At 41.8% G+C, this 27,205-nt stretch overlaps 1 protein-coding gene across 1 annotated transcript in view; it reads left to right on the top strand.

Moving 5' to 3' along the window:
* PIP4P2 (phosphatidylinositol-4,5-bisphosphate 4-phosphatase 2) overlaps positions 1-27,205 on the top strand; it is a 106,732-nt gene that overhangs the window by 41,991 nt on the left and 37,536 nt on the right. Inside the window, exons 2-3 of the mRNA XM_082258436.1 lie at positions 4,403-4,551; positions 22,340-22,446. Coding sequence (XP_082114562.1) covers positions 4,403-4,551; positions 22,340-22,446 — 256 coding nt within the window. The remainder of the gene's footprint in view (positions 1-4,402; positions 4,552-22,339; positions 22,447-27,205) is intronic.

The raw sequence follows: 27,205 nt of genomic DNA, 5'->3' as shown, positions 1-27,205 counted from the left end.
TTTGGTACTGAAGCGATTAAACATGTAACCTGAAAAAAAGATCAGCAAGGCACAATCACAGCAGAGGCTGGACATGGTGCCTATAAAAACGATTCACCCCTTGGAAGTTTTCATGTTTTTTTGTCATAGAACATTGAATTAAAGCATTTTTTTTAACTGAAATAGAATGATGTAAACTGAAAATGTTCATTAGGTACAGTAAAACAAAAAAAAAATGAAGCATAATGATTGTATAGACATACAGCCATTTTAATATGACACTGCTAAATCATCAGTGGTGCAACATTCTGCAGCATTTCCATCAGTGAAGGTGCATCACATCACACCTGGCCAGCAAGGGATCAACACATGGAAGCTCCCATGAGTATTTTTCTCTGTAGTTAAAGTGATTGTAAAGTCTCGTTTTTGAAAAAAACAAAAAAAAAACAAACATGTTCTACTTACCACCTCTGTGCAGTTGGTTTTGCACAGAGCAGCCTGGACCCTCCTCTACTCGGGTCCCTCTTCCCTGTTCCTGGCCTCTCCCTCATGTCGAGTGCCCCCACAGCAAGCAGCTTGCTATGGGGGCACCCGAACTGAGATGCAGCTCTGTGTGCCTATACAGATATGGAGCTGCCGTTCGGCCCCGCCCCCTCTCCCTCCTGATTGGCTAACTGACTTTGATTGATAGCCATGGGAGCGCATTAACCACTTTAGCCCCGGAGGATTTGGCTGCTCAAAGACCAGGGCCTATTTTGCGATTTGGCACTGCGTGAATTTAGCAGACAATTGCGCGGTCATGCGACGCTGTACCCACATGAAATTGACGTCCTTTTTTTTCCCATAAACAGAGGTTTCTTTTGGTGGTATTTGATCACCTGTGCAATTTTTACTTTTTGAAATAAAAATATTTTTCACATTTTGTTTATATGAAATTCTCAAAAACAAAAATGTAAAAATCAAAATTTTTTAACATTTTAGGCCAATTTGTTTTCTGCTACATATTTTTGGTTGGTTGATTATTCGTGATTGGTTTGTGCAAAATGTATTGCGTTTACTAACTACGGGAAAGATTTATGTCATTTTTATTGTTTTTTTTTTTTTTTTAACTAGTATTGGCGGCGATCTGCGAATATTAATTTTTTTTTTTGCGGGACTCCAACATTGCGGCGAACAGATCGGACCCCTGGCTGAAATTTTTGACACTTTTGGGAGTACCAGTGACATTAATACAGTAATCAGTGCTATAAATATGCACTGTTACTGTAAAAATGACACTGGCGGGGAAGGGGGTTAACTTTATTGGTGATCATTGGGTTAAATGTATCCCTAGGGGTGTGATTCTAATTGTGGGGGGGGGGCGTGGCTTGTGATGTAACCACAGAGACATACGATCCTACATAGCAGGATCGTATAGCCTCTGTACTTGCATCAGGGAGAATGACAGGCGGCTGTGTTTACATCAGCCGTCTGTCTTTCTCCCTCTCCTGCGGGAGATCGCGAGTGGCTGGCGGACAGAATACCATCTCTGAACACACACAACACATCGAACCTTGAAACAGAGGAGCTACAGCAGCAGAAGACCACACCAGGTGCCACTCCTGTCAGCTAAGAACAGGAAACTGAGGCTACAATTGGCACAGGCTCACCACAATTGGACAATAAAAGATTGGAAAAATGTTGCCTGGCATGATGAATCTTGATTTCAGCTGCGACATTCAGATGGTAGGGTCAGAATTTGGTGTAAACAACATGAAAGCATGGATCCATCCTGCCTTGTATCAACGGTTCAGGCTGGTGGTGGTGATGTAATGATGTGGGGAATATTTTCTTGGCACACTTTGGGCCTCTTAGTACCAGATGAGCTTCGTTTAATTAACCACTTAAGCCCCAGGCCTATTTCTGACACTTTTTGTTTACAAGTTAAAATCAGTATTTTTTCCTAGAAAACTACTTAGAACCCCCAAACATTATATATATATATATATATATATATATATATTTTTTTTTTTAGCAAAGACTCTGGAGAATAAAATGGCGGTCATTGCAATATTTTTTGTAACGCGGTATTTGCGCAGCGGTCTTTAAAACGTCATTTTTTTTGGAAAAATTATGAAAAATCAAATTTCACTGCATTTAAAAGAAACTAAACAGTAAAGTTAGCCCATTTATTTTGTATATTGTGAAAGATGATGTCACACCAAGTAAATAGATACCCAACATGTTATGGTTTAAAATTGCGCACACCCGTGGAATGGCGACAAACTACGGTCAATAGAAATCTCAATAGGCGACGCTTTAAACATTTTTAACGGTTACCAGTTTAGAGTTCGAGTGTAGCTCTTTTTTTTTTTTTTAACTATTGCTCACGCTCTGGTGATTGTGGCGATACCTCACATGTGTGGTTTGAACAGCGATTTCATTTGCGGCTCGACTTCCGTATACGTTTTCTTTCGTGCGCGAGCTAACGGTGACGGGGGCGGCTAAAATTATTATTTTTTTTCCTATTTATTTATTTATTTTTTTAAACTTTATCACAGGTTTTTTTAAAAAAAAAAAAAATCTGATCACTTTTTTATTGCTGTCACAAGCAATGTAAACATCCCTTGTGACAGTAATATGCAGTGACAGGTACTCTTTTTGGAGGGATCGAAAGTCTAAAAGACCTCAGACCCCTCCACTACACTTCCATGTATTCAAAAGCCAAAAACTGCATTTTTGAATACAGTCGTTTTTTAAATCTTCCGCCTTTTGCAGCAGAGTAACGCGGACATGACGTCACGGACGCCGCCTCCGGGTTACGTCATCGGAGACCCGATCGAAGCCGCATCCGGCTTAGATCGGGACTCCATCCAGCCGGCTCTAAACCACGGTACCGAGATGGTGCCTCTAGCTAACACCGCAAAGTCTGCCGACGTACCCCTACGTCACTTTGCGGTAAGTGGTTAATGCCACGGCCTACCTGAGTATTGTTGCTGACCATGTCTATCCCTTTATGACTACAGTGTACCCATCTTCTGATGGCTCCTTCCAGCAGGATAATGCACCATGTCACAAAGCTCAGATCATCTCACCACTGGTTTCCTGAACATGACAATGATATCACTGTCCTCCAATGGCCTCCACAGTCACCACAACTCAATCCAATAGAGCACCTTTGGGATGTGGTGAAATTGGAGATTGGCATCATGGATGATGTGCAGCTGACAAATTTGCAACAACTGTGTGATGCTATCATGTCAATATGGACCAAAATCTCTGAGGAATGTTTCCAACACCTTGTTAAATCTATGCCACAGAGAATTATGGTAGTTCTAAAGGCAAAAGGGGGTCCAAACTGGTACTAGCAAGGTGTGCCTAATAAAGTGGCTGGTGAGTGTATAAAGAACATTAAACAGACCAGTTTCCAATGTTGGATTCCAATGTTTTTTTTTTTTTTAAGCACGTAATTGGAGCCAGAGGCTCTAATAGGCTTCAAAAAAGGGTGGGCTCGGGGCGCAGTGCTAGCAAGGTGTGCCTAATAAAGTGGCTGGTGAGTGTATAAAGAACATTAAACAGACCAGTTTCCAATGTTGGATTCCAATGGTTTTTTTTTTTTTAAGCACGTAATTGGAGCCAGAGGCTCTAATAGGCTTCAAAAAAGGGTGGGCTCGGGGCGCAGAGCACTGCGCCCCGAGCCCACCCAGTTGTGTGACAATAGCGAATCGCTATTGTCACACAGATCATCCTCCTGGCCAATCAGGAAGCGGGTCCTGAGACCCGTTTACTGATTAGCCAAAAGGAGAAGCCATGCCGTTGGCCGAGGAGGAGGAGGGAGGAGACACAGGAGACTGAGGAGGAAGCCGCCTCTGCCTGCCTGCCCTCCACATGTCCAGGGGGTGAGTGAGCCGGCAACCAGGGGGGGTATGGTGTGCGGGCTGGTGTGGTCGTGGGGGGGGGAGCACCAGCCGCCACTGAAACAGACTACTTATTCGTTTTAAGGATTAGAATCGCAAATAAAGATATCAGCTCTGCGGAAAGCTTCCTAGCATTGATCAGGAAGAGAGGATGTACCAGATAGAGGCACACAGCTTTGTTCGTAACCTTTGGGAACATTATTTTGCAATACGTTGCTTTCCAAACAAGCATATAGCGAACATTTGATTTTTGACAATCCTCCAATTCAGGAAGCGGCAGAATGTTGCTAGACGTGCAGATCATTAAAGGTCGTGTTATCTACAGTTTCTATCAACAGACACTGCTAATAGTTTATTTTCTGACTTTCGTTACCGCACCAACCTCTAATTGGATCTGCAATGTTATAAATGTGATTACCGGCTAGCATTAGTGCTTATTATATATCATTAAGCTTTGTTGTTGCTCTGAGTTGATGTTTACAGCAAACGTTGGCTGTCAGTTTTTACAAAATAATTCTTCTCTGCAGCTGAATTACCTCCTCCATACACAGCCATTGCCAGCCCAGATGCCAGTGGAGTTCCCGTAATAAATTGCCGCGTGTGCCAGTCTCTCATTAATTTGGACGGAAAGCTTCATCAGCATGTCGTGAAGTGCACAGTCTGCAATGAGGCCACGGTAAACAGAATATTTCATATAATGGTCGAATTCAAAGACTATGGGAATACCTGGGGGAATTGCTTTCTCTGAATGTGAAATTATTGATTGGTATATTTAACATTATTTGTAAATCTAGAACCCAGCGAGTGTGAGTATTAGTAACTAGCCTTGGATAAAACTTCTCTTTAAAATGCATTAAATCAAAACAATCCAACTGAGAGAATAAGACCTCTCCTAATGCAAGCTGCAGGTAGGTTTAGAAGCACTTTGCATATAAGGCTGCAATTGCTATAGGTTTGTAGCAGTGGCGTTTAGAAAGCAGTGCCCAAGCTTTGAGAACGTTTTCTAAGTTGGCACGAGCTATTTTCCATTATTGGCGACTGCATTAATCAGGGTGTTTATGCAATTACAAAATTAAAGTGCGACTATGTGTAAATGTACTTATATGATGCAGTCAGTCTTAGTCCTCCATAATATAGATTTATTACCTGTTGATTGTACCAGTTGATCCATTATTTATTTTTCCACAAATTTTTTAACCAGTTCCCGCCCACAGTATATTTACTGCAGGGCAGGTTGGATCACGTATGTCATCCAGCCTGTTCCGGGTTAGGGGCGCACTTGCGCACGCCCCCTGCCAACCTGTGCTGTCACTGGCTACAGTGCAATTTTGACCCATGATCTCTTCGTGTGCCGCTTGGGCTTGGTTAGTGTTGGGTGTAATTGTGGGCTCCTCCGCATCTGCTGTCGAGAGTTCTGGCTGGGGATGGAGCCTGTCCTGGCTCCTACAATGGCTCATGAAAAAAAGGGGTTGATCCCTAATGCCACACATCCATGAAATCCTATAGAGGAAGACAGAGTGGCAACCTCAGCCTGGACTCCTATCAGGCCACACCCTATAGAAGTGGACAGAGTGGTAACCTCAGCCTGGACTCCTACCAGGCCATGCCCTATAGAGGTGGACAGAGTGGCAACCTCAAGCTGATGTCCTACCAGGCCCCACCCCCAGGTTGTGGCCTGGTAGGAGTCGAGGCTGATGTTGCCACTCTGTCCAACTCTATAGGATTTCATGGATGTGCGTCATTAGGGACTACTCCTTTTCTTTCTACAGCAGGTTTTTGTCAGCAGGTACCTGCCAATGATTTATGGCTGGGACCTGCTGATCGACTGTAGCCAGCACTGAGAGACAAATGCACACAGGGCTGTGTGCAAAGCAGGGAAAAAAAACAGATCTGTTAGTAAAAGTAACACACATTATACACATTAAACATTGTTGGGCACACAGTTAACCCCTTGATTGCCCCTAGATGTTAACCCCTTCCCAGCCAGTTTCATTAACCACTTCCGCCCCACCCACCGTACATTTACTGTGGCACTCTGCCGCTTACAGGCAAAGCGACATAGAGCTACGTCGCTCGCCCACAAAACTGTAGGGGGCAAGCACGCGCCGCAGGCTCCCGCCCCCGCTCGTTCCCTGGGGAGCCAGCGCGTGTGACCGGCAGCTCCGATGGGCGACGGCCACTCGCGATCTTCTGCAGCAGAGGGAGAAAGACAGACGGCTGATGTAAACACAGTTGTCTATCATTCTCCCTGAAGTAAGCCCAGAGGCTATGTGATCCTTCTATATAGGATCGCATGACTCTGTGGTTACTTCACTAGCCACGCCCCTTGACAGTTAGAATCCCGCCCTTAGGGACACACTTAACCCCTTTATCACCAGTAAAGTTAACCCCTTCCCTGCCAGTGTCATTTTTACAGTAACAGTGCATATTTATAGCACTGATTACTGTAGTAATGTCACTGGTACCCCCAAAAGTGTCAAAAATGTCAGTCAGGGGTCCGATCTGTCCACCGCAATGTCGCAGTCCCACTAAAAAAATCGCAGATCACCGCCATTACTAGTTAAAAAAAAAAAAACAATAAAAATGACATAAATATTTCCCGTAGTTAATAAACACAATAACTTTTGCGCAAACCACTCAAACGCTTATTGCGATTTCTTTTTTGGGGAATTTCATATAAAAAATGTGAAAAATATTGTTATTTTTTCAAAATTGTCGCTCTTTTTTTGTTTATAGCGCAAAAAATAAAAATCACACAGATGATCAAATACCTCCAAAAGAAAGCTCTGTTTTGTGGGGAAAAAAGGACGTCAATTTAATTTGGGTACAGCGTCGCACGACTGCACAATTGTCAGTTAAAATAACGCAGTGCCGAATCGCAAAATAGTCCCTGGTCATTGAGCAGCCAAATCCTCTGGGGCTAAAGTGGTCAATACAGTCTATAGTATTCTATCTGATCACTGTATTAGTGTCAAAATTGATGCCAGTCGGTTAGTGTTCCTCCCTGCAAGGGTTTATAAGCACCGGATTTCCCACCATATGATTACAGTTCCAGTATAAATCTCTGATCATCACCATTACCATTATAGCACCATAGATGCATAAATTCCAGTATATACAGTATACCCTAGTTTGTAGACACTATACCTTTCATACAAACCAAGTAATATATACTTAGACCCCATTCACACTGCCGCGACCAGAAAGTCGCCTCATAAGGGGCGACTTGTTAGCGTGACTTTCAGCGCGACTTTGCGCAAATTCAGCGCGACTTGTATGATAGGCAACTTTGTACGACTTTGTATTTGGCCAATCAGAATATGATGGTTCTGGGTCATGCTCAATCACACAAAAATAAAGTTCTTAAAAATTGCCGTTTTTGATAGAGAGCCAATTATTGAAAAAATGATTGGAAAAAAAAAAATGAGATTTCTTTGGATTAGTGTCTGGGGGGTCTAAAAAGTGTACCTGTGAAGTTTCAGCTCTGTAGCATGTCCAGAACCAGAAAAAAAAGATAATTTTTCTTTGAATTTTCATTAGCGCATGGATGTGGCTCCGCTCCTATTACACCTATATGTGTGTATGTGTATATATACATATATGTGTGTGTGTGTGTGTGTATATACCCCTACACAGAAGTTCAGATGTCATGCCTGCCTCCAAAGACGCCCAAAAAATGCCCGATAAACGCTTGCTACAAAAACGCCCAGGTGGAGCGGAGCCCCATCCTTGCGCTAATAAAAATTCTAAGAAAAATTATCTTTTTTTCTGGTTCAGGACCATTTTAATGGAAAGTCGGATCACAAGTCGCTTCAAATAAGATAAGGAGGCGACTCCCTTTGAAGTCTATGGGACAAGTCGGATACAAGTCGCCTCAAAGTAGTACAGGACCCTTTTCTGAAGTCGGAGCGACTTCAGTAGTGCCAATTAAGACGGCACTCATTGATTAACATTGCTTTTGTTATGTCAAGCGACTTGAGGGCTCACAAGTCGCGGCAGTGTGAATGGACTCTTATTGTGATTGTTTGTTTTTTTTTTTCACCAAAGACACATAGCAGAATACATTTTGACCTAAGTTTATGAACAATATTGATTTTTTGATTTTGTTTCGGTCTTTTTTTTTTTTTTTTATAATAATAACAATAAAAAATAAAAAAAACCCAGTGGTGATCAAGTACCACCAAAACAAAGCTCTATTTGTGTAAAAAAAAAAAAGATATACATTTAATTTGCTTATAGTGCTCGAAGACTGGAAGCAATTATTAATTAACCGCTTGCCGACTGCTCACAGTATATTTACTGCGGCAGTCAGCCCCTCACAGGCAGAGTGACGTAGGTCTACGTCGCTCGCCTGTGAGGCTCTGGGGAGCGAGCGCGCGCCCGCGGAGGCGCGCTCCCGCGCGGTCACGGACCCCCCCGCGTGTGTGACCAGCGGACCCGATGTCCGCCAGTCACTCGGCGATCGGCGGGGGAGAGGGAGAATGTCAGGCAGCTTGTGTAAACAAGCCACCTGTCATTCTCCTCGCTGTAAAAACACTGATCACATGGATCTACTATGTAGATCCGTTGATCAGTGTCCTTACAGCTCAAGCCACAGCCAATCACAGTAGAAAGCACGCCCCTAGGGACACACACAGCCCCTCCCTCCCAAATAAAGTTAACCCCTTCACTACCAGTGTATTTTTACAGTAACAGTGCATATATATAGCACTGATTACTGTAGAAATGTCACTGGTAACCCCAAAAGTGTCAAAAATGTCAGACAAGGGTCCGATCTGTCCGCCCCAATGTCGCAGTACCGCAAAAAAAATCGCAGATCGCCGCCATTACACGTTAAAAAAAAACACCAAAAATGACAGAAATCTTTCCCTTTGTTAGTAAACGCGATAACTTTTGCTCAAACCAATCAAAATACGCTTTTTGCGATTTTTTTTTTTTTTTTTACCAAACATAGGTAGCATAAAACAAATTGGCCAAAAATTTTAAAAAATTTTGATTTTTACATTTTTTTTTGGGGAATTTCATATAAAAAATGTGAAAAATATTGTTATTTTTGCAAAATGTACGCTCTTTTTTTTGTTTATAGCGCAAAAAGTAAAAATCGCACGGGTGATCAAATACCACCAAAAGAAAGCTCTGTTTGTGGGAAAAAAAGGACGCCAAATTCGCTTAGATACAGCGTTGCACGACCGCGCAATTGTCTGTTAAAGTCACGCAGTGCCGAATCGCAAAATACCCCCTGGTCGTTTAGCAGGAAAATCCTCCGGGGCTTAAGTGGTTAAAGTAGCACAGTGCTGAATAGCAAAAAAATAGTCTTGTCATGAAGGGGGTAAAACCTTCCGGAGGTCAAGTGCTTAACAAGGTGACATCACTGTTTGGGTTTAAGTGAAATCTGCAGTCCTGTGAAACATGTCTTACATGGACATTTTAACTGGACCTCAGAGTAAGTGACAAGCAAATGACATCCTAACTCCAGTTAGGATGGTGTAAAGATGAACTGTAGCTAGAAAAAAAAATCCTTACAACTTTACAGTTCCCCCATAAATGAGGGATGTCCTACGTAATGCAGGTAGCAGAATCCTGGGTAAATCTGCAGCGATGCCCCAACCTATTCCTGTCTCTGAACTTCCAGTGCTGCAATGGTTACCATCTTTGGGTCTTCAGACAGAGAATCAGTACAGATAGTCCGATGAAATCATGTTTTTACTACCTCTCAACTGCAAGTGTAAAAGAGGCCTTAAGCTTGTTACACACTATAATTTTTTTTTTCCTTTAGGCCTCATGCACTCAGGGCATTTTTGCAGCTACTTTTAGGAGCGTCAGACGTTTTTTTTGTAGCTTTAAAACGCCTCTCCATGTTTTTTTTTTTTTTTTTTTTATTTGGCCTCATGCACACACAGACGTTTTCAAGCTGCAAAAAAAAAAACCAAGGGCCAGTGCGTTCTGAGGACCAACGTTAGAGCTTTAAAAATGTCTGACGCTGCTAAAGGCTGCTATACGTTGCCTATTGTTGCTTATGCAGCGTTAAGCTACGTCATACATTTTTTAATTTTTTTTTTTATGTGAAAATTAATGGTTCCCTATGGGAGCCCATTAATTTGAATAGAAGTCGCATCCAAGTCGGATCATGATGATCCTACTTGTGGTGTGAATTTCGCTCTGAAGATCTTAAGGGGGAACTCCACGCCAAAATGGGAAAAAAAAACGGCCCTTTTGGGTCTGGTATGGATTTTGGGGGGACCTCACGCCAATTTTTTTTTTTTTGCATGGGGTTTCCCTCAAAATCCACACAGTTTTTTTCCCACTTTGGTGTGGAGTTCCCCCTCAAGATCCTCAGAGCGCAATTCGGATAATAATGTTTCGACTTGGATGCGACTTCTATTCAAATCAATGGGCTTTAAGCCGTATCAAAGACGGCTCATAGGCAACCATTGATTTTGAATAGAGGCAGAAAAACGCTGCTAAAAACTAACGTGGCTAAACACGCATTAACACCAATGGAAAAAAGCTTATTTTTTCCTGGCGTTGGTAGTGGCTCTGCAGCTCGTTTTTTTCTAACGCCCTATGTGCATAAGGCCTTCGATTTACCAAAACCATATAATATGAGGTCAAACCTAAACCCTTTTAATTTGTATGCAATCAGGCAGGCCCTTACACTATAGAGTTTAAGGTAGATCTAAAGGAAATCAAACAACAAAAGTTGTATAGTGTGTATCCAGTTTTAGGGTGATTTCTCTTTCTATGTCATCAACAGAGACACCCTTAGACACCAACAATGCATGGAGAGGGTAATTTTGGATGGATTTAGATTTAGATAGGCTTTACATAAGTGATAATAAATTAAAGCCCTTTGCCAGCTAACGCTTTATAAGCAGTTACAGAAACTGTTTTTTTTTTTTTTTTTTTCTCCTTGGGGAAAAAAGTTTTTTACATAAATGAATAAAGGCAAACCATTGTAAGAGCCTCTGTCCGTGTTAGATTGTCTCCAGTGTTAAAAAGTAACACCAGGACCAACACATAAAAAAAGTTGGGGGGATGGGGGGGGGGGGGTTCATAAAGACAAAGACTCCTTTTGTTAATTCTAGTGACAGACTGCATCATATGTAACTTTTGTTTTTGCCTTTTAGTACCACTTCAAAGTGTATTTTTCACAGTTTTTTTTTTTATCCAGCAACCAAACTTTATTAAAAAAGAAAAACAATATACAAAGATACAATACACGGCCTGACGACCACATTCCAGATAAACTCAAAGAAAAGCAAGTACAAAGAGTAAGATAGTACAGTGCAGTTACTTGTCCAAGCCAAATGTACATAAAACATTACCAAAACAATAGCAATGAGTATACAGGAAACCATCCCATATGTAACACCCTTCATCCAGCATTATCCCTTAAAAGCCTATCCATGGTCAGGTCCATGGGTGTTAGCCCCGTATTTTTCACAATTTACCCACTTGACCTCCAGAAGATTTACCCCCCTTCATGACCAGGCCATTTGCAATACAGCACTGGGTTACTTTACAATTACGTAACGTAAATTACATAGCTGACAATTGCGTGGTCATGCAACGCTGTACCTAAATAACATTTCTATATTTTTTCCACACAAATAGAGCTTTCTTATGATGGTATTTGATCACCTCTGCGTTTTTATTTTTTACGCTATAAACAAAAAAAATTCAGAAAACATATCCAATAAAAAATTGAAAAAAAATCAAATTTCTTCATAAATTTAAGCCAATATGTATTCAGCTACATATTTTTGATAAAGAAAATCACAATAGGCGTATATTTATTGGTTTGCTCAAAAGTTATAGCGTCTTCAAACTAGGGCATATATACTGGAATTTTTATTCACACAAAATCCATTCCTTACCCCCCCGTCAGAACAGAGATCTGTCTCATTTACATAGGCAGAGCTCCATTCTGTGTCTCTGCCCAACAATCGGCGGGTACTGCCGGACATGTAGTGCCAGGCATCCGCAGATTGGCTTCCACTGTGAGTAGTCGCAGCAGAAGGGGTCTGCTGGCGGCGTGCACCACCTAGGCGGTTGTGCAGAATCACATATATATACATGATTCTGTGCAGGAGGGCCACTGCTACAGGGCGGTCCTTAACTGGTTAATAAAATCATTTTTATACTTGTTTATGATACAGTGGGAACCAGTTATTTCTTTATATCACTGCTTGATGAGGTTTAACCACTTAAGGACCAATCATATTTCTGACACTTGTTCACAAGTTAAAATCAGTATTTTTTGCTATAAAATTTCTTAGAATGCCCAAACAAGTAACCCTAACACATATATATATTAGCAAAGACTCAGAAGAATAAAATGGCGGTCGTTGCAATATTTTTTGTCACAGGGTATTTGCACAGCGGTCTTTCAAATGCATTTTTTTGGGGAAAAAATACTATTCACTGAATTTAAAAAAACTAAACAGTAAAGTTAGCCCAATTTTTTTGTATATTGTGAACATATACAAAAAATGAGTTGTAAATTATATTTGTATATTGTGATGTAAACATCCCTTGTGATAGTAATAGGCAGTGACAGGTACTCTTTTTAATGGAGGGATCTGGGGTCTAAAAGACCCTAGACTCCTCCACTGCACTTCAAAGTATTCAAAACACTGAAATCAGCTTTTTTGAATACTGACAGTTTTTTAAATCTGTGCCTTTGGCAGCCGAGTAAACCGGAAGTGACATTGTGACGTCGCTTCCAGGTGACATGATTGGAGACCCGATCAAAGCCGAATCTGGCTTTGTTCTGGACTCCAACCAGCCGGAAAGCGTGCCTGCTGGTTGCCGTGGTCTCTCTGTGGGACAGGCGACCCAGGCAGAGCCGCAAAGGGCATCGGGGGGGGGGGGGGGGGTGGAGGGGAACGCCTGCTGGGATAACGGCCAAGTGGCTGCTGTGCCGCATTGGCTGTTATCTCCGAAAAGACGACCGACGGCTCTAAAAAAAACAGTACCAGGTTGATGCCTGCAGCTGCATCATTCTGGTACAACCACTTCTGCAAGCCAACATATAGGTACGTCGGTTTATGGGAAGTGATTAATTTATTAGTTTGAATTATTGTTGTAAATTTTCTTAAAAGGGGTTTCATTTTCTTTATTTTTATATTAGCCACATATAGTTACCAGAATACAATATTTTGTTTGCTAGTGTGGGCCTTTTAATTCTGGTGAATTTTTTCATGTTTAAATTACTTCAACTCATTTTTGGCTTTATTAACCATTTCTAGGGCTAAAGCTCTCTTGGGACCCTTTCACACCAGAAGGATTCTGTTTCCGATCAACAGGTGATCAGCTCACAGATCTGCTGTTCAGAGCGGAGCTGGCGGATGACACATCCATGTGTGCTCAGTTTCTGCAGAGCAGACATGAACAGGGCATGCTCTGCTCTATGGGCGGCCAGTAGTAAATGAACTCTGCTGTCCGTTTACACCCTACTACCCTCTAAATCCTATCTGCCTAAACAGAAGAGGGCAGATCCCCGTCCATTTTTTTAAGCGGACTGGATCAGACCCGGAGGTAGGCGAGTGTAAAGGGACACAAGTTTGTTTACTTCCGCCTGTCCACTAGAATTCATGGACCTTTTCGATCCGGTCCACCTGAAAAACTGACAGGCAGACGTGATCCGTTCGCCCGCATAAATGGGGCCTTGTATAATATGAATTCAGTAAACATTTAGACAGTGCAAACCATTTTTCCTAAACTGTGAATTTTTGAAAATCTCAAAGTGCAGCCTAGAAATTTGATAGGATTTTTTGACTTGCTGTAGTAAAGTATTGTACCATATTGGACATCAATCAGTGCAGAAAGTTTGGAGTTTAGGCAATACCCTTTGTTGGCTAATGTAAAAAAATGCAAGCTTTTGGTTTGACTTGAATCCCTTCTCTAGTTTTGAAGAAGAGATCTGCATTATTCTGAGAGCTTGCATCGAAGATGCGGCATAGACTGCTCACATTTATATTCTTTATCCCACAAGAAACCGAGAGAAAACCACTCTATTCTCCAATCCATCCTATCAGTGTGGATAGAGGACTCGTCATTGTATTCAGGCAGCTTCAGCACAGTTTGGCCCATCATTTTAAACCCATAGTCACAGTCAGTTGATGGTGCACCAAAATGAAAATTCTGGCCCGAAACTGAAAATTCAGAAGGCACTTGGCCAAAAACGAAAACCTGAAAATTCAGAATGCACTTGGCCAAAAACCAAAACCAGAAATGGACTGTTTAAAAAAAAGATTTTTTATATATATATATATATATATATATATATATATATATATATATACTAAAACCTTGGATTGAGAGCATAATTTGTTTCGGAAACATGCTTGTAATCCAAAGCACTCTTATATCAAAGCAAAATTCCCCATAAGAAATAATGGAAACTCAGATGATTTGTTCCACATATTCATAAGCATATGTGATAGGTTGCATAACCATAAAATGTCCATTCACATGTGGCAGCGTCCACAAGGGGATTAGAAGCAAAATCTAGCTGGAGCTACAGAGTATAAAATAGAAGAGAGGCGCCTCTAAGTGTAGCAATATGGTTACATTTAATGAAGGTACAACATTTAGCAACTCACATGGTTGATGATTAAAACAGGCACATCTAAGTATGCAGGCATCTGGGGTAAAGCTGTCCACATAGACCATTCGCCACACCACCATCAGTCTGCAGTCATGACCGGGAAGACTACCCTGCAGTAGAGCGTTCTGAAAGTGAGGCTTAAAGCGTTCATGAAGCGCAGTGTGGAAGAGTTGACGTCAATGGCGGTGAGGAGGACTGTCTAAGTTGACAGCTTTACTCTGGTTGCTTGCCTACTTAGATGTGCCTGTTTTAATCATCAACCATGTGAGTTGCTAAATGTTGTACCTTCATTAAATGTAACCATATTGCTTGCTCCTCTCTTCTCTTTTATACTCAGTTGTGACGTGACGCTACTCTTATATTAAGACATCGCTGGTTTATCAAGTCAAAATGTATTTAAAAATTTTGCTTGTCTTGCAAAACGCTCTCAAACCAAGTTACTCTCAATCCAAAGTTTTACTGTGTATGTATGTGTATATATATATATATATATATATATATATATATATATATATATATATATATATATATAAAAAATTGTGTTATATTCAATGGTTTATTCGTTTTCAAAGCTATTTTGCTTTTTAAACAAATGCAACAAAAGCTCAAGCAAATGCATTCCTTTAAAGTGATACTAAAGTCTATTCTTTTTTTTCTAAAAATAACAAACGGTATAAATACCTGCTCTCTGCAGTGATTTTGCACAGAGCAGCCTGAGTCCTCCTCTTCTCGGGTCCCACGCTGGCAATCCTAGTTCCTCCCTCCTGCTGGGTGCCCCCACAGCAAGTGTGTCCATTCACACACGGAGCCATGGTTCGGCCCTGCCCCCTCCATCTCCTTATTGGCTCACTGGCTGTGATTGACAGCAGTGGGAGCCAATGGCCGGCTGCTGCCAAAAGCGCATCAGGAGTGTGAGTCTCCAAGGAGGCAAAGTTCTCGTGGTCATTGCTGGATTAAGAGGAGGCTCTTGTAAGTATTATTGAGGTCTGGGGGGCTGCTGCACACAGAAGGTATTTTACCTTCATGCATAGAATGCATGTAGGTAAAAAACCTTGTGCCTTTACAACCACTTTAAGTTCTTCGTATGTCTTCACACTAGTCAATCGCAGTGTTAAAGTCCTGCTTGCCGCATTTTCAATGCATATTTTGGTATATTACAAAAATGCACCTCCCTATTGAAAAGCATTGAAAACGTGGCAAAAAAGTATGAAAAATGCACTCGTGTTGTGTTTTTGAGTCACGTGACGTATGAAAAATGCGCTGTAAATGTGGTAAAATCGTGCGCATTTTTGGGCGGCCATTATCGCTACCTTCTTTTTCTATCCGCAAAACGCTGATAACCCTATCTTTGGTCAATAATTTTTGCCGGTTGATATATCGGTGCATCCCTACAGTCAATATTTAAAGTATACCTAAAGGAAAAGATTGGGGTTGACACCAGAAGAGTAACAGACTAAAATATTCCAATGGGGACTCTCGTTCTGGTGACACCCCGGGATTCCGTCTGTTTGGAGGGATTTTCTCTCACTTCCTGTTATAAGCCTCACTTACTTTATCCAAAATTTAAAAAAAGTTTTGCCTTTAGTTCTGCTTTAAATCCACTTTTGTCGAGACAAGCAGTGCTTGCATGGTCACCCACAGCCCGAAATTAGGCTGATTCGGCATTATTGGGCTGGAATTTAAGCTATCAATTCCCAGCTTAAAGTGGTTCTAAAGGCAGTCGTTTTTATCTTAATGCATTTTATGCATTAGGATAAAAAACCTTCTGTGTGCAGCAGCTCATCTCAGCCTCCCTAGCACTTACCTGAGCCCATCTCAATCCAGCAATGTTGCACGAGTGCCTCGGCTGTCCGGGACTCTCCCGCCTTATTGGCTGAGCCAATCAAGGTCAGTGAGCCAATTAAGAGAAAGAAGGGGCAGGGCCGAGCTGTGGCTCCATGTCTGATAGGACACATGGAGCTGCGGCTCGGCTCAGGTGACCCCATAGCAAGCTGCTTGCTGTTGGGGCACTTGGCAGGAGGGAGGGGCCAGGAGCAGCGGCGAGGGACCCGAAAAGAGAAGGATCTGGGCTGCGCTGTGCAAAACCAACTGCACAGTGGAGGTTATTATAACATGTTTGTTATTTTTAAACAAAAAAAAAAAAAAAAACAAGACTTTAATATCACTTGAAGGCCCCATGCACACAGGGCGTTTTTTCAGCTGCTATTAGGAGCGTCAGACTTTTTTTTTTTTTTTGCAGCTTAAAAACACCTCTCCCTGTTATTCTATGGCCTCATGCATACACAGGCTTTTAGGAGCTCCAAGTGGCATAGGCCATTTAAGCTGAAAAAAAAAAAAAAACCCAGGGCCTGTGCGTTCAGGAGCAGCAGCGTTAAGCTGTAAAAACGCCCGACCCTGCTAAACGCGGCTTAAAGTGGAGTTCCACCCTATTTTTATACTTACCTCCATCTTCTCGCTCCGGGTCACCTGAAAAAGAAATGGATAATCGCATATTTTTTTTTTTTTACTTACCTCGTAGCGAAGAAAATATACTTACCTTACTTCCTCCTTCCTCGGCCGCGGCCCGTCGTCACTTCCTGGCTCTGCAATGATTCCTGGGAGCTGGACGTCATAGCTCCCAGGAATCATTGCGCCTGCACCGGCCCCGACGTCAGTTCCGGGTCGCGCGCGTCATCCCCTTCTAAACAGCTTCTGGGCATGCCCAGAAGCTGTGGAGGGATGACGCGCGCGACCCGGAAGTGACGTCGGGGCCGGCGCAGAGCATCGTGGGACCAAAGAAGGCGGAAGAAGACGCCGAAGAGGACGCGCTGGCTTCAAGCTGCCCACATCTGAGATGGCAGGGCTGGACAAGACGTTTGCAAGGTAAGTATTTGTCCTAACAGGTAAGTGCAACCCGGGACAGATCAGAGGCTAGCCATTGTGGAATGCACTAGCCCTGACTGTCCCGGGGGTATTAAAAAAAAAAAAAAAAAAAAAATCCAGGGTGGAACTCCGCTTTAAGGCTATATATCGGCTTTTAGCAGCGTCAGGCGTTTTTAAAATGTGAAAAAGGAAAAATGTGATTGGTCACAAATAGAAGAGGGTTGTGTTTATTTAAAAACGCTGCTAAGCACTGACGCGCCTAAACGCGGTTTGACGCCAATGCGAAATGCTGCTAAAGGCACGTTTTTTATGCCACTTTTTCCTGGCTTCAGAAAAAGCTTTGCAGCTCGTTTTTTTCTGACGCCCTGTGTGCATGGGGCCTAAAGCAGACCTAAAGGCAAAAATACTTACCTTGGATTTAACAGTCTGAAGCCCATGAGGTCCCGCACTAGCATCTTCTTCCTGGCTTCTTCTGGTTGCCAGTCTTCGGTCATCTTGATTGGTTGGCGCAGGATGACCTCACTCCTGCGCATGCACAGGGGTGCAGTCATCCCAGCTCACAGGCTCTGTATGTTCTATTATTGCAGAATAGACTTTGCATGTCTCTTATGCAAATAAAAGCATGCCTGTTCAGTTTTTTTTTATTTTTCAACTTTAAACTTTAGTTTCGCTGTCTAAAGAACATTTGAATTCTGTTTGAAAGTAGTTCAAGATTTTCTGCATGCTTTTAACATTCGATTTAACATTCAATGTTTTTGAAATGAATGGACTTTACTGAACAAAGACTACATATGCTTTGTTGGAAATTGGTGCATTCAAGAAAAATTTTCAGTCCTGCCCCTTTTGAATTTTCTTGCCACTGCGGTCGAAAATTAAATGTTAATTTGACTCCACTAATGATTAGAAAAGCTAATGAACATTCTTGCAACAAAAAATGACAAACTAAACTTCACTATACTAGTGTATACCTATTTAAAGACTTTTATACTTACCACTGTGATACAGTGCATTTCGAAAGTATTCGGCCCCCTTGAACTTTGCCACCTTTTGCCACATTTCAGGCTTCAAACATAAAGATATAAAACTGTAATTTTTTGTGAAGAATCAACAACAAGTGGGACACAATCATGAAGTGGAACGAAGTTTATTGGATATTTCAAACTTTTTTAACAAATAAAAAACTGAAAAATTGGTTGTGCAAAATTATTCAGCCCCCTTAAGTTAATACTTTGTAGCGCAACCTTTTGCTGCGATTACAGCTGTAAGTCGCTTGGGGTATGTCTCTATCAGTTTTGCACATCGAGAGACTGAAATTTTTGCCCATTCCTCCTTGCAAAAAACAGCTTGAGCTCAGTGAGGTTGGATGAAGAGCGTTTGTGAACAGCAGTTTTCAGTTCTTTCCACAGATTCTCGATTGGACTTTGACTTGGCCATTCTAACACCTGGATATGTTTATTTGTGAACCATTCCATTGTAGATTTTGCTTTATGTTTTGGATCATTGTCTTGTTGGAAGACAAATCTCCGTCACCAGTCTCAGGTCTTTTGCAGACTCCATCAGTTTTTCTTCCAGAATGGTCCTGTATTTGGCTCCATCCATCTTCCCATCAATTTTAACCATCTTCCCTGTCCCTGTTGAAGAAAAGCAGGCCAAAACCATGATGCTGCCATCAACCATGTTTGACAGTGGGGATGGTGTGTTCAGGGTGATGAGCTGTGTTGCTTTTACGCCAAACATAACACTTTGCATTGTTGCCAAAAAGTTTGATTTTGGTTTCATCTGACCAGAGCACCTTCTTCCACATGTTTGGTGTGTCTCCCAGGTGGCTTGTGGCAAACTTTAAACAACACTTTTTATGGATATCTTTAAGAAATGGCTTTCTTCTTGCCACTCTTCCATTAAGGCCAGATTTGTTCAGTATACTACTGATTGTTGTCCTATGGACAGAGTCTCCCACCTCAGCTGTAGATCTCTGCAGTTCATGTAGAGTTATCATGGGCCTCTTGGCTGCATCTCTGATCAGTCTTCTCCTTGTATGAGCTGAAAGTTTAGAGGGACGGCCAGGTCTTCGTAGATTTGCAGTGATCTGATTCTCCTTCCATTTCAATATTATCGCTTGCACAGTGCTCCTTGTGATGTTTAAAGCTTGGGAAATATTTTTGTATCCAAATCCGGCTTTAAACTTCTCCACAACAGTATCTCGGACCTGCCTGGTGTGTTCCTTGTTCTTCATGATGCTCTTTCCGCTTTAAACGGACCTCTGAGACTATCACAGTGCAGGTGCATTTATACGGAGACTTGATTACACACAGGTGGATTCTATTTATCATCATAAGTCACTTAGGTCAACATTGGATCATTCAGAGATCCTCACTGAACTTCTGAAGAGAGTTTGCTGCACTGAAAGTAAAGGGGCTGAATAATATTGCACGTCCAATTTTTCAGTTTTTTTATTTAACAAAGTTTGAAATATCCAATAAATTTCGTTCCACTTCATGATTGTGTCCCACTTGTTGTTGATTCGTCACAAAAAATTACAGTTTTATATCTTTATGTTTGAAGCCTGAAATGTGGCAAAAGGTCGCAAAGTTCAAGGGGGCTGAATACTTTCGCAAGGCACTGTAACTGTACAAGGCCTCATATTCTATGTACAATATGCTTGATGGATAGTAATGGCGGCTGTCTAATGTTCTAAAGAGTAATTCAGATTTTAAGGTAGAAAAAAATCAATTAGACAAATATGTAAATGGTTGTGTCATTTGGAAACCTGGGAAGAACTGTATAACCATTATTTCATTCTAATTTACGCGGCTGCTTGTCTAGCATACACACAGCTGTATACCTAACATGAAAGCCATCTGTCCACCATAATGCAATAATGTCTATAAATAATATAAATGCTTGAGAAGCTACAATTAACCCAATAAGCTTTGCTAGTACGGTAGTAGATGTATTTTCTGCTGCAGTAGGCTTCAATACTGCTATTGCAAAAAATGTATTTTATAATACATAATCTTGTGATAATGTTAATCTGTAAATATTTTTTTTCTTTAAAGTAGAAGTCCAATCTTATACCAACAGTATTTAAAGCAGAGTTCAATTTTTTTTATAAATGCCCTCCCGTTATTGCTACCACTTCTATTGTAACATTTGGATTCTGTCACTTCTTGTGTTTTTTAAGTCATTAAAAACTAACCTGATCTTGTAAGCTGGCAGGGTCCATTGCAGTTGTGGGCATCTGAAGCCTGCTTGTCTTTATTTCCGGGATTTAATGCAGCTGGCAACCGAGCAATCTCGCCCCTGCGCGGTAATGCCATTGCACACCGCTGTTCCTTCCTAACTCCCCCCGAAATCACCCGAGGTTTCAGTATTAGGCGATTTCTATGGACTCCTGGGATTGATGACGCCGACATCCCAGGAGTCCATGGGAATCGCCTTGTGATGACATCGCCTAGACGGCCAGACCAGAAGTGCCGTATTAGGACATCTAAAATAAGGTATTTAGGAAAAAAAATTATAATAATTAGCCGTTTGTAAATGCAATGCGGATAGGCATGTGGATGCTAGTAAATTTTCAAAATGGGTGGAACTCCCCTTTAAACCAGCTCCCACCCCCCCTTCTAAGCCTATTCTAACTACCCTGTAAGGGCCGGTTCACACTAGTGCAATGCCAGACATCGCATATGACTCGCACCCCATTGCTGTGGGGATCACATGCGATGTCTGTGCAATGCAAATTCAGCCATACAAACTGTAAGGCTGAATTTGCATTGCATTCGGACCAAACTCGTGCTGGACCCTTTTTTGTCTGCACCGAAATCGGATTGCATGGGTGTTCACACCCATGTGATTCGATTCTGCAAATCCCGCTGCGTTTTTTCAATCTAATTGCTGGATGTCATTAAGTTAACATACACTCCGCAGTCAATTCACATAACCAGATTGCAATTTTGATGTGGTGCGGATTTGCTGCGAATTCGCTGTGAATTCACACCGCATCTACTGTGAACCGGCCCTTAAGACAATATGTCTATACTTACTATTCTGAGGGCACTCTGGTCTGGTATGTAAACAAAAAAATCACAACCAAATCATAATAATAATGCTATACTATTGAGTTTAGAACTGTAAAACTATACTCTCTACAAATCTGAAAGCCGCATTTTGCATGAACCTTTGCTGAAAAGAACAAAAAACGGATTGCTAAAATGTACTTGAGTTTTTGTAGCCCCTTAGAGGAAAAAAATGGAATCTCTAGTCTCAGATAATTTACTGTCTTTTAATTTCTTTGCCCATGCTAGCATTGCTTTCCCATTCCTGGGCTGAATGACACCCAGAGGTTGATTTACTAAAACTGGAGAGTGCGAAATCTGGGTAGAAACCAATCAGCTTCCAGATTTTTTTTTGTCAAAGCTTAAAGTGATATTAAAGGCTTTCCTTTTTTTTTTTTTTTTTTTTTTTAAATAACAAACATGTTATACTTGCCTGCTCTGTGCAGGGGTTTTGCACAGAGCAGCCACAATCCTGCTCTTCACGGGTCCCCCCCCCCCCTCCCAGCGCTCCTGGCCCCTCTCTCCTGCAGAGTGCCCCCAGAGCAAACCATTTGCAATAGGAGGCACCCAAGCAGGCTCCTTCACGAGCCGCGGCTCTGCATGTCCATTCACACCCCTCCCCCTCTCTCTCCTCACTGGCTGTGCTTGCCTGAATGAAATGCTTGGAGTTGAAGTCCCAGAGGCGTTGCACATGTCATTGCTGGGTGACCTCCTCCGAAAGACAAGCACTACAAGACCCAGTGGAATGAATGGGAAGGTAACATACCCACAACTTTACACTGGTTTTCGGGTATGAAAATCTCAAAACCATTTTGTAGAAAGGGGTTCGAATCAGAATTTCCCTGTTTTTTTTTTTTTAATTGGGGTTTAGCTTTTCTTTAAGTGTTTACTTAGCCTTGTACTTTGTTTAATTTATACAAAATGTTGTCTCCTTTCAGCCAATCAAAACCCCTCCCTCGGGGAAGAAGTATGTCAGGTGTCCTTGCAACTGCCTTCTTATCTGCAAAGATACATCACGACGAATAGGATGTCCGCGACCTAACTGGTACGTACTAGGCCTAAAAAAAAAAAAAAAAAATCTATTTATTTTGCTTTAAAAGGTTTACGTTACAGATTAGACCTCACTCAGTGCACAAATATATTTAAAAAATAAATGCATACATTTGCATATGGGCTGCTTGCAGTCTTCGGGACTGATCTGTTCTGACAATGAATAGTGGTTAACCTGCCGTGTACAGCGTGGTGAGACTATTGGATTTTCTTCATGATCAAATTGAGAGAAAACGGCTTCAGATATTGTGCTGCCTAGTTTCATTATAGTAATGTCTGTGGTTGATGCAGTCTGTAGAGGGTTAGCCTGATTTTCTGCCATCTGTGATCTGCATTTCCAATGATACCTGTCTAGAAATTCAATTGAAGTAGAAAATGTGGAGTTTGTTGATCCAAAAGCAATATTCCTATTGTGTGATGATGTCCTGGACTGATTCACATTCCAGCCTTCTTTAACTCTCACAGACTCCCTACACTGAGATTTTTATCTGCGTTTCTGTCTATACAGTGCCTTGCGAAAGTATTCGGCCCCCTTGAACTTTTCGACCTTTTGCCACATTTCAGGCTTCAAACATAAAGATCTAAAACTGTAATTTTTTGTGTCAACAACAAGGGGGGCACAATCATGAAGTGGAACAAAATTTATTGGATATTTCAAACTTTGTTAACAAATAAAAAACTGAAAAATTGGGCGTGCAAAATTATTCAGCCCCTTTACTTTCAGTGCAGCAAACTCTCTCCAGAAGTTCAGTGAGGATCTCTAAATGGTCCAATGTTGACCTAAATGACTAATGATGATAAATAGAATCTACCTGTGTGTAATCAAGTCTCCGTATAAATGCACCTGCACTGTGATAGTCTCAGAGGTCCGTTTAAAGCACAGAGAGCATCATGGAGAACAAGGAACACACCAGGCAGGTCCGAGATACTGTTGTGGAGAAGTTTAAAACTGGATTTGGATACAAAAAGATTTCCCAAGCTTTAAACATCCCAAGGAGCACTGTGCAAGTGATAATATTGAAATGGAAGGAGTATCAGACCACTGCAAATCTACAAAGGCCTGGTCGTCCCTCTAAACTTTCAGCTCATACAAGGAGAAGACTGATCAGAGATGCAGCCAAGAGGCCCATGATCACTCTGGATGAACTGCAGAGATCTACAGCTGAGGTAGAAGACTCTGGCCATAGGACAACAATCAGTCGTATACTGCACAAATCTGGCCTTTGTGGAAGAGTGGCAAGAAGAAAGCCATTTCTTAAAGATATCCATAAAAAGTGTTGTTTAAAGTTTGCCACAAGCCACCTGGGAGACACACCAAACATGTGGAAGAAGGTGCTCTGGTCAGATGAAACCAAAATCAAACTTTTTGGCAACAGTGCAAAACTTTATGTTTGGCGTAAAAGCAACACCGCTCATCACCCTGAACACACCATCCCCACTGTCAAACACGGTGGTGGCAGCATCATGGTCTGGGCCTGCTTTTCTTCAGCAGGGACAGGGAAGATGGTTAAGATTGATGGGAAGATGGATGGAGCCAAATACAGGACCATTCTGGAAGAAAACCTGATGGAGTCTGCAAAAGACCTGAGACTGGGACGGAGATTTGTCTTCCAACAAGACAATGGTCCAAAACATAAAGAAAAATATACAATGGAATGGTTCACAAATAAACCTATGTGAAATGTAAAGTGCGCTTATTCTGAATAAATGAATAAAGATGACCTAACAGTGTTGTGTGAACTGTAATGAAAGTGCATGGGATAACATATAAATTGTTCCAGTGTTAACTCAAAGGCACAAGAAATAGCTGGTGACAAAAAACAAAATCCATAAATAAATTGGCTTATGAAAGATTATGTAACCGTTCGTGAACCAGGGACATGCTCCTCTTGCTGGGGTGTGGGTGAGTGAATCAGCCAAAACCAGTGGTGGGGTATTAGTCCAAAATTTTCAAGAAGAGTGGGGTGGAAGAAGGTAAGTGCTAACAGATGATCCAACTTTTCCCAACATTAGAATCTTAAACTAGGTCACCTTCAAACGTGAACAGACCTCCAGTGCAACACAAGCAAACCTGGCTTCTTACCAGAAATCAATAGCAAACAGGCTCAGCAATCACTGCAATAAATCTGGAAACGATACTCCTTCCTCCCTCATACCAGGTAGGTGGCTTTCCAGTTTCCACAGTTTGGTTCCAATATGCATAAAAAGATATAGGAGGCTGATGGTGTATTACCTTAGATAACGTTTATTGACAAATACAGATTGCACTTACATGAGTAGGATGTATAACGAGTGGTACAGATGGTCTTTAGCAGAGAGAATTTCGTGTGGAACTCGCGTTCAGCTGCAGCACGGACCGCGAGTGATGTTGTGACGGCACGCCTCCCCTGCTGACGCGTTTCCTCCAATAGGACTTCAACTGAGAATGGGGATGATGGGGTTTTACTTGTTTATCTGCAGTATTCTCTTTCCTACACCCCTTCAAAAGGGCAGAAAAGTGTTAAAATCTTTCTTTATCAGTCATACAGCTGTTCTGTGAAGCCCTCAGAGGTTTGTTAGAGAGCCTTGGTGTGCAAACAGCATCATGAAAGCCAAGTAACACATCAGACAGGTCAGGGGTAAAGTTGTGAAGAAGTTTAAAGCAGGGTTAGGTTAAAAAAATGTTATCCCAAACTTTGAACATCTAACAGAGCACTGTTTAATCCATCCCCTGAAAATGGAAAGAGTATGACACAACTGCAAACATACCAAGATTTGGCCGTCCACCTAAACTGATAGGTGGGGCAAAGAGAGTGTTAATCAGATCAGCAGCCAAGAGGCCCATGGTAACTCGGGAGGAGCTGCAGCTCAGGTGGGAGAATCTGTCGACAGGACAACTATTAATCGTGCACTCCACAAATCTGCCCTTTATGAAAGAGTGGCAAGCTGAAAGCCATTGTTGAAAGAAAGCCATAAGAAGTCCTGTTTGCAGTCTGTGAGAAGCCATGTGGTGGACACAGCAAACATGTGACCAAAAGTTAAATTTTTTGCCTAAAAGCAATAGGCTGTGTGGCAGAAATCTAACACTGCACATCACCCTGAACACACCATACCCACTGTGAAACATGGTGGTTGCAGCATCATGTTGCAGGGATGCTTTTCTTCAGCAGGGACAGGGAAGCTGGTCAGAGTTGATAGGAAGATGGATAGAGCCAAATACAGGGCATTCTTAGAAGAAAACCAGTTATAGTCTGCAAAAGACTTGAGACTTGAGACTGGGGCAGGGGTTCACCTTCCAACAGGGCAACGACCCTAAACCTACAGCCAGAGCTACAATGGAATGGTTTAGATCAAAGCATATCCATGTGTTACAATGGCCAGACCTAAATCCCAATTGAGAATCTGTGGCAAGATTTGAAAATTGCTGTTCAGAAGTTCTCCATATGTTCTCCATCCAATGTGACAGAGCTTGAGCTATTTTGCAAAGAAGAATGGGCAAACATGTCGCGCTCTAGATGTGCAAAGCTGTCTCAGGAACGAGCACTCATGAGTGACCCCATAGCAAGTGGCATGCTATGGGGGAATCTGGCCGGGTTAATGAGACGGGAGCGCTGGCGGGGGACCCGGGAAGAGGAGGATCAGGGTTGCTCTGTGCAAAACCATTGCACACAGCAGGTAAGTAGAACATGTTTGTTATATAAAAAAAAAAACCTGAATGTTTATTAACAGGTTATACACATCATCTAGTTTACTGTCCTCTATTGTTGCTATTTAGCCAAAACTGTGTGCATTAGTGTAGCGAGGCTCGATGCCTGCTAAATTCCAATCAGCGTTGAAGAGGGCATTACTGCAGTGATGTCCTTGGCTCCATTTGCCTCCCCACCCCCAGGCGTGCAGAGCAAGATGAAAAGACCAAGGATGAGTATGTAACCCTTTTTTTCCCTCACCCATTTTAAATTGTAAAAAATCTCAGATAAATGATTAAAAAAAGAAAAGAAAAAAAAAAAAGAGGGAGAAAAGCACAGCACCGGATGCAGTGGGCAGGGAGGGACTGATTAAAATACAAATAGCTGCAGATTTGAGATCTGATTTAAAGGTTGCAGTGGTGTCACCTCCCTACCTGCAGCCTACTGATTAGAGATGGAAGGAGAAGTTCACCGGCTCTGCTTACTTGGCGCTCTCCTTCGTTATCGGCACACATTCATGCAGGAATGGTTAACTGGCACCTAGAACGTCCCCTCTTTTTCCTAGTCTAAATGCTGCTGTTCCAAGGGATAACGGGAGAGGCTCAAGACTATTTAAATTACTTTTGCCAATTTATGTGAAACTACATTTCATTATGTGTAAAGGAATACCCAGCTATTTTTAATTGTGTTTTTTTTTTTTAAATATCTGCCTTGAGTTCAGCTTAAAAGTAAAACTGAAGACAAAACTTTTTTTAAAACTTTGGACAGAGTAGAGAGGAATTAGAACACTTGTCAATTTGTATTGCTGTCTTTGCCCCCAATAAGGAGATTCGCTCTATTTGTCCTGTTTACCATTATCATTGAAAGTGAAAGTAAAAGAAAATCCCAAATTTTGGACTTTCTCCATAAAAGTAATAGAGGGGAAATCTTCCAATGGGGAGACTAGTCCTGGTGACCTGGGGGACCCCAGGGAATTCCCTTAATTTTCAGGGATTTCCTCTCACTTTCTGTTTGGCTGTGGGACAGGAAGTGAAGGCAAATCTTTGCTAAGGTACACAGATGGCAAAACAAACCCTTACAATTCTGCTA

Source organism: Pelophylax lessonae, assembly GCF_965119305.1.
Source record: "Pelophylax lessonae genome assembly, chromosome: 5".
Classification (NCBI taxonomy): domain Eukaryota; kingdom Metazoa; phylum Chordata; class Amphibia; order Anura; family Ranidae; genus Pelophylax; species Pelophylax lessonae.
The sequence above is the reverse complement of the archived record's forward strand: the minus strand, read 5'-3'. Positions and strand labels throughout refer to the sequence as shown.